Source organism: Saccostrea cucullata, unplaced genomic scaffold (assembly GCF_032062105.1).
Source record: "Saccostrea cucullata isolate Sc308-1 unplaced genomic scaffold, CSIRO_AGI_Scuc_v1 ctg4308, whole genome shotgun sequence".
NCBI classification, from domain to species: Eukaryota; Metazoa; Mollusca; class Bivalvia; order Ostreida; family Ostreidae; genus Saccostrea; species Saccostrea cuccullata.
In genome coordinates this window covers 8,407-17,358 of record NW_026930966.1, presented here as the reverse complement: position 1 = coordinate 17,358, position 8,952 = coordinate 8,407, and the positions used below count along the sequence as shown (strand labels likewise).

General features: G+C 34.9%; 1 protein-coding gene across 1 annotated transcript; it reads left to right on the top strand.

The window, feature by feature from the left end:
• The first annotated feature begins 5,693 nt into the window (after window positions 1–5,693).
• Window positions 5,694–7,007, top strand: LOC134230734 (macrophage receptor MARCO-like). The gene is made up of 2 exons (XM_062712570.1): window positions 5,694–5,883; window positions 6,462–7,007. Exons 1-2 carry the CDS (start codon window positions 5,724–5,726, stop codon window positions 6,917–6,919), a joined length of 618 nt encoding a protein of 205 aa, XP_062568554.1. The 5' UTR covers window positions 5,694–5,723; the 3' UTR covers window positions 6,920–7,007.
• The last annotated feature ends 1,945 nt before the right edge of the window (window positions 7,008–8,952 follow it).

Genomic DNA, 8,952 nt, shown 5'->3' with positions numbered 1-8,952 from the left:
TGAGTATAACTCCCTCGGTTTTCAACCAAACAGCATGGGATTTACAACATCGATAGACATAAAGGACTCCTACAGGATGGTATGGTCACCAGTCACATGCATGCACGTGCGTGCACGTGCGCTTTACTCTGATTGGCTGAAACAAAAATCTCAATATCTTTTCTGTTTTTTTTACAAAATGCTTTGGAATTTAAAACATAAGCATACTTTAAGATGTCCTACAATATGATATATAATAATTGTCATGAAAATACGCGCATACACGTGCGCTGCAATCTGATTGACTTAAACTTTAAATTGCTATAACTCCCTTGTTTTTCAACCAAACAGGATGGGATTAAGAACATAGACAGACATAATAGACTCCTACAAGAAGGTATGGTTATCATGCACGTGCGTGTACGTGCAAATGAGTAAAATAGTGTAGACAAGATGATATCGTCATTACGCTCATGCAATCACATGCGCACGCCTGCATTGCTTAAATTTGAAATACTTGGTATACTTTTGGGAAAACGTTGTTTACGTCTTAAATGCATAGATTTTGCCTTCTTTAATAAACTTACAGGGAATATGGCACGAGAAGGGAGTTGGGGAGCGTTTGGGGAACATCTGTAACGGTTCCCGTTACAATTAGCACTAGTTATGTTCCCCAAACGAAGTTGGGGAACATATTGTTTTTACTCTGTTTCTTATTATTATTATTATTATTATTATTATTATTATTTTTCTTCTTCCTGGGAAAATTTTGTCCACGAGTGATCTTGTGAACTACACATCCGACTTAGGTGAAACCTTTTTAGGGTTAGTAGGCATGTTATGTAGAGTTGCCAAACAAAGGTCATTTTGCGCGCACGTGCTTGCAAGAGCGCGCACGTGCATTAGGTGAAATTACCAATATAATGGATATTGCCGTAACTTTTCTATTTTTTGATGAAATTTTTTGAAACTCATAATGTAAGGATTCATTAGTAGTATAGACAAGATAGCATGGTCAAAGTAGCAAGATTTCACGCGCATGCACGTGCGCTTTGCTCTGATTGGCTGAAACTAAAGTATCAATAACTTTCTTGTTTCTTGTCATAATCCTTTGAAATTTTGAACATAGTCCTACATTATAATGATCTACCACATAATATTTAAGAATTTCATGAAAGCATGCGCATGTGCGTGTGCTGCAAGCTGATTGGCTGAAACTTTAAATGGCTATATCTCCTTTGTTTTTTTGACGAAATTCTTTGAAATTCAAAATATAGTCATGCATTGGGATATCCTACAAAATGATACAGAAAAAATATCATGAAATCACGCGCATGCACGTGTGCTGCAATTTGATTGGCTGAAACTTTAAATTGATATTTCTCCTTTGTTTTTTGACGAAATTCTTTGAAATTTAAAATATAGTCATGCATTAGGATATCCTACAAAATGATATTTAAAAAAATCATGAAATTACGCGCATGCACGTGTGCTGCAATCTGATTGGCTGAAACTTTAAATGGCTATAACTCCCTTGTTTTTCAACCAAACAGGATGGGATTTAGAACATAGATAGATGTAAGGGACTCCTACAAGAAGGTATGATCATCATGCACGTGCACACACGTGCGTGAATTTGAAACGAGTATATCTAAAACTTCTCTTGAAAGACAAGATGATATGGTCATAACGCACATGCATTCACATGCACTTGGGTGCAATGCTAAATTTGAATATAATTGGTATCCTTCTGGAAAAACGTTGTTAAAACTTGCTTTCACTGAGCTACATGACATGTATCATTTTTAACCATCTGCTTTCCTTCACTAAAACGATCAATCCAATCATTGATTGAATTTGTAGTAAGTCATTTGTCTTAATAAACTATATACAAATTATAATATGTTACGGCAAAGGGGTTTCTAAGATATGCAATAAATTGTACAGTCGTTTGTTTAACAAGTACGACTGAGACAACCATTTTTCGTCACAAGTGACCTGCATAGTGACGTCATTTCCACATTGTGACGTCACAGACAAGGAGAAAAACTTTATTCAGCATACGCTATTTATAGGACTTGTGTATGGTTATGTGTGTATCAAATTTCATTCCAATCAGAATTGTGGTTTTGTAGATATAGAGATAGTTCGCGAACTTTTTGATCACCCCTCCCATATAGACGTTGTCAGCTGACGTTCTGTTCTTGACATTGCTAATGAAATCGGAACATCATATGGAAAGATGGGGGATATTTTGAAACATGAGTGAAAAATGAAGATAAGTTGGTGCGAGAGGATACCCAGGCTTTTCATAAGAAAAAAATTTTTTAAAAGGGCAGCATTTTGTAGAATTATGTGTTCGAAATGGACATTAGGGTGAGATGATTCTATAACGTGACGTGACACCTTACTTGAAGTTACGTCGAAGTCTCCCCAGGTTTCACAACTATCCATTTTCAGAAAGTTCGTGTGACCTTATTGGTAATTGGAATGTGGTGAAATTTTCCAGTATTGTTGCATTTTGACTCTATTTTATAAATATGCCTATTGTCTGCTTTTATCAAATCACGATAAAATTTTAGAAAGAAATTCCACGAATTTTTGGATCAACCCTCGTACTGACAGTCAAAAGAAACGCAACACCCTCATTTTAGGGGGAAAATTATACACGGGTTATAATTATGTACCAAAAAAGTTAGGAAATCTTTAACTTTTGCCAAATCAGTTATTTAACGGTTGAATGATTTTCATTCCATTACCGGAAGTTGCTTTTTAGCCCTCTTTACAGAAATCAAAATTTTGCATTTTTTATAACTTTGTCATTAAGATGAGGAATTCCAAATTCTAATTTTACCCGACTTCCGCATATTTTACATACTAGTACTCATAGCTTCAGAACTGTAGCTCTCCAAAAAATGTCCTGACAGACCGGAGAGAGTGTCAATTTTTTTTTTCGGAGAGCTACAGGTCTGCAGCTATAGTACTCAGTATTCAGAGCTAGCTGCAGACCTGTAGCTCTCCGAAAAAAAATATTGACACTCTCTCCGGTCTGTCAGAATATTTTTTTCGGAGAGCTACAGTTCTGAAGCTATATTCAGAGCACGATTATACTCTCATTCACAACTTCCAATTACGTGTATATAACCTAGCTCCTAAAATACGGATATCTGACTTGAGCATTATAATGTGAAAAGTACATACCTTTAATTTTACAAGCATGATTTGAAACATTTTACTTTTGTTATTTTCATACTCATTTCGGTACGAATTTGTATCTAAAATAACTTCTTTTAATTAAAAATTACACTTACAAAATTTATTTTTGGTAAAATAATGATACACCAAAGAAAACAGAAACTTTTTGGGCTGCGTTTTCGTTTCATATGTTCTACAAAAACTGGTCAGGGTAGCCTATTGCTAGGTATGGCACGCCAAATTCACAAAAATGAGCTAAACCTAGTTTAACAATTGATAAACTAGGTTTATCGACTGTAAACTATAGTTTACAAACCGTAAACTATAGTTAACGATTCGTTAAGTATACTTTTCATCTGTAAAACTATATTTAACGGTTGTTACCTATAGTTTACGAATGATAATCTAAGTTTATCTGTCTGTAATAAAACGTTTACAATAGATTTTGTTGATAAACATAGATTTACGTCTGTAAACTATGATTTACAATCGTTAACTACAGTTAAGAGTGGTAAACCATAGTTTACAAATCACGAAACTGTATTTATCAGATAATCTATGTTTTACGATCGCAAATGATTGTTTTTGGTGTTAAGTATAGTTTACGGTTGTGAAACAGATTATCGCGTTAACTATAGTTTACAAATGTAAAATACAGATTAACGTTGTTAACTATAATTAACAGTCCGTAAACTTTAGTTTACAACCGATAAACCTAGTTTATCGACTGTGAAACTATGATTAGCTCATTTTTGTGAATTTGGCGTGCTAAACATAGTTTCACAATTGATAAACTAGGTTTATCGACTGTAAACTATAGTTTACAAACCGTAAACTATAGTTTACAATTCGTTGAGTATAGTTTTCATTTGTAAAACTATATTTAACGGTTGTTAACTATAGTTTACGAATGCTAATCTAAGTTTATCTGTCTGTAATAAAACGTTAACAATAGATTTTGTTGATAAACATAGATTCACGTCTGTAAACTATAATTTACGATCGTTAACTATAGTTAAGAGTTATAAACCATAGTTCACAATCGTGAAACTCTATTTATCAGATAATCCATGCTTTGCGATCGCAAATGATTGTTTTCTGTGTAAAGTATAGTTTACGGTTGTGAAACATAGATTATCGCGTTAACTATAGTTTACAGATGTAAAATATAGATTAACGTTGTTAACTATAGTTTACAGTCCGTAAACTATAGTTTACAACCGATAAACCTAGTTTATCGACTGTTAAACTATGTTTTGCTTATTTTTGTGAATTTGGCGTGCCATAGCTAGGGCGTTTTATTTATGATCGCAGGGCCTGGGTTCGATTCTCGTACGCTTCGCCAATTAAGTCAAACCTGAGGAAAACATAGGTAGTGACTGTTCCTTCACCAAGTGACTAACATTGAAAATAAAAGCCAGGGTTATTTCGAATAAGATCCCCAAACACTGAGCTCCCTTTTTACTTCAACATGAAGAATCCACACCAGCTAATGGCTCCGAATGCCAAGTGAAAGTCTAAATTCGAATCTCACCGGCGGTTTCTCTATATGAGGGAAAATTTCCGCAACATAAAATCTATTAACCAGCAACGGGTATTTTTCTTGTCTTATACACCAATATTCTTTATATAAGATATTTTTTTTAAAAAATGATTTGATTATTTGCATTTTTTTTAATATATAATTTGTATACTGGTAAATTTATAATGACATATAATATGATTTTAAAGAAGACAGACTCATTAATTTTGGTAGATTTATTAATTTTCTAGATATAACGTCATTTCTTCTTGGGAACAAATGGACGTGTCCCTCATTGCATAAGATGTCGAACTTTTACTAAAAACAAATAAAAGGCTTTTAATAATCAGTATTGCATTTAAATCAATTTTTAGTACATGTGATTTTGAGAAGTGAAATGATGCATTCCGATGTATTTACATGTTTTACTTTCTTGCAGGCATGGACCACAACCGACATTGAGGAGTTGGGTCTTGCATACTTCAGATGTTAGGAAAACATAAAATGTACGGACTGACACGAATACAAATGAGTCATTTAATACTAATTATAAATATTATGGGGCATATATGGTGCATTGTAATGCATATTGAGTAACATAAGTAAAATTAATTCTCCCATCCGTGAAGTTTGTTCCGACATTATCGTGTACGATACCGGATTGTCTCCGCCGTAATTCATTGTAACTTTTTCTCAATGAAATTTAGATACACTGAACTTTTATGCTGTCATCAAGACTGCTAAAGTTACGTAATAGGTCAGTATAAATGTAATACATTAACTTCAGAACAAATGACAAATTAACCCTACCAACATACCAGTGTCGAGATCCCTGAGTTCAATTTCACAAAGTAAGGTATAGTTCGACTTTGTATCAATTCTTAACACCAATAACAAATGTTAATAATATTACTTGATAATTGAATTAATTATTATATCTTTACATACAGTTAACATAGGGAAAACTTTGGTTTATCGTATTTTTAATCTCCCGCATTGTTTTTCAAACACGTGTTCTATTTTTAGTATGGATTTGAAGCTGGTTCTCCTGCTGACCGTGTGCGTGTGTGCGGTACCAGAAGTGAAGGGCTGGAGATACACGTCGTATTATACCTTAGTGGCACGTTACAATTACCTGTACAGTGAACTACACAAACTGAAACATATCATTGCTTCTCTTACCAAAGGTGAGTACTAGGCGTCGTTAACGCGAACCACAGTCCAGGCAACAGAACATCAAATGGAATAGCAATGAGTAGAAGTCAAATAAAGATTTTGAAATCTATATGTTGTAATGAACCACTTTTGAAAAATCAACGTCATTAATAACCAACAAAGATGGTTGTAAGCTTATGTAGAGGCACAAAGAAGGTCAAAGATTGACACACGCAACAGGAAATGTTTCTTCAAAAATCTTCTTCTGAAGAAATTAAAGGGGCTACAATTACTGAAAGAAAATTAACATACTAGTATCCTGTAGTAAAAATTCAATTTGATTCAAAACATGGACGCTGTATGGGGCTAGAGTTGGGTCAAATTTTGATAAAAGGGTACAAAGTGGGAAAAAAACTCATAAAAACTCACAATTAGAAACTAATGTCTGTATACTCATTCAAGTTTCTTCAAATCATGAACTTTGGAGCTTTCAATTATCTGCATTTGTTAGAAAAGTCTTATGGACCTTTTTGTATTAAAACTTAATATTAGTTGTCAATAAATCTATTCTCGCCTTTGCCTTTCATAAATGACATATTTTTCTTTAAAGGGACAAAAGGTGAACCAGGCCCTTCAGGTCCAAAGGGATCTGATGGCGTAAATGGCGATAAGGGTGATACTGGAGCCACTGGAGCACAAGGCGCCAAAGGAGACCAAGGAATAAAAGGCGATAAAGGTGAAATAGGCGCAGTTGGAGCCGCTGGATCCATTGGAGCTACAGGAGCCCAAGGCGTACAAGGCGCTAAGGGAGAGGTTGGATCGAAAGGTGACATCGGCGCAACTGGAACAACTGGTGCTAAGGGCGAACCAGGCGTCGGTCAGAAAGGAGACACTGGCGCCGCCGGAGCTAAAGGTAACCAGGGCGCCGCCGGCGCAGCAGGAGCTGCGGGTGCTAAAGGAGACAAGGGCGAAGTAGGCGCACATGGAGCACAGGGAGTACAAGGAGTGCAAGGTATTCAGGGCGTCCACGGAGAGAAGGGGGAGAAGGGGCAGAAAGGAGAACCTTAAATATTCTCACTTCCTGTTGCATGTCACGTGTTTCCGTTATTTCGCCATGTCACATCAATATACATCAAACTAAAATTAGTAGGAGACAGGAGACCATCAATGAACTTTCCCCATGCAAGCTTTTGCAACTTGTTAGAAATTAAATTGTTGTTATTTACAGTTTGTGTATATATACATATTTTTCTCTTTAATAAACTTTATCAATATACAATTTCATATCAAGTTGTTTCTTGAAGTATATTATAGTCTGTCCCACGGTACCAAGGACCTCACTTTTCGCTTCATATCTCAAAATGTATAAATACCTTGGCCTCCAACCTACGTCCGATCAACAGATCATTTTTTTTCCAAACTTCCCCCGTTTATCCGAACCCTCGAGGTCAACCAGTGTATACACACGGCGGCAAATTCAAAGTCTACGGGGATTTAACATTGTAAACTCGTCCATTAACGTCACGAACAAGGGGCGGGAAACCAGTTTATCGAGGGAGTAGTCGTTCTTTCCCAATGAAATTTACAAAAAAAATTGGAAAAATCGGAGAAAATAATTCAACATGTTTTAATTAAAAATATAAGTATCTTATCGTATTCAAATATATTTTAACGGATATTATCACGAACAATGGGAAAGTAAACAGTGGTAAACCGAATCAATGCTGTACAAGTGGAAACGCACACCTCTATAGGCTATCTATAGAACGGATGTCAAGAAGATGCAAGAGATGTTCACAGCTTACCCTCTACCAAATGTAAGTTTTTCTGACTGCTTTATAAATATATTAAAAAGAAATGTAATCAGTTATAACATTATTTGAAAATACAATGATCGTAAATGTAAAAGAAAGAATAAATTTTAGGTTATTCCCGGCAGTCAAATACAGGTGCTTGGAAGAAAAAAAAAACATAAATGAACAATGAAAAACGGGGAAAAACAATTAAAGACACATTTTTTCGCAAATTACTACAATAGTGAATGACTTTGAATTCATAAGAAGCTTGGTTATTTCGCTCTAGCCTTTGCACAAACAATGAAACGTGTCGACAGGTCTACTTTCACTTTACATGCTTTATACTACTAAGGGCCAATAAGTCGATATATTCATGTATAATAATAACACCAGATTACACGAAAAAAATCTACCTGAATGAACAGGCCTGTTTATATTAAAAGTAAAAAAAAATACTGTTGAAGAAGTTGTCTATATCCCAGTCTATGTGTACTCTGCGTTTTAATTTTAAATTTAACAAGAGACTGGAGTTTTAAATTGTGAAGGATTTCCATTTCCTGATTGGTAAGATCATGGTAAACAAATGCATACAAAATGCATGTATACAACCTTGGGATAATGACAGACAGCCATATGATTATTCAATTCGTTCGTATGACATTCATTCATAAATAACTTTGGAACACTTAGATACTGTAAAATCACTTAGTTTTGCGGGGTCAAATTTTCAAGTATTTGAGGAAAAAAATTGTGGTTAAAAAATAAATCTGGGGATTTGATGTCATAGTTTGAAAATGTGTAGTGGTAATGCATATCATGCATATGAAAGTTTAAATTTTGTTGTGGTCAGAAATTTGTGGGTTAATCACTCCATTCCTCAAAAACAATGAAAATTAAACCCCCACAAAAATTAATGACTTCACAGAACATCTAAATTTAAGGTACAGGTGTATCAGAATTTCATCAGATACTCAATAATATTCAATCCCTTGATTTCCTTGCTGTAATACATGTATGATATAAATTTATTGATCTCTCATAAAAACACTGACGGATTTTTTCCGTTATTTCCTGATCATGACAATGAGCACACAGCGGGTGTGACCGGTCGACAGGGGATGCTCATTCCTCCGTGGCACCTGATCCCACCTCTGATGTTTCGGAGGTCCGTGTTTGCTCTGCTCTTATTTTGTATATTGTTTAATGGACGTTGAGATTGAATACTGTTCGTTATCTCCATATCCTTCTTGGTCATTGATACATCTCAGGGTTAAACTTTTCCATTGTTTGAAAATGTTACTTATT

What these genes read in the sequence shown, in the direction of transcription:
- LOC134230734 (XM_062712570.1), top strand. Translation starts at nt 5,724, where the DNA reads ATGGATTTGAAGCTGGTTCTCCTGCTGACCGTGTGCGTGTGTGCGGTA. An exon ending in CATTGCTTCTCTTACCAAAG is followed by an intron (nt 5,884 to 6,461) that starts GTGAGTACTAGG and finishes TTTTCTTTAAAG; the next exon opens with GGACAAAAGGTGAACCAGGC.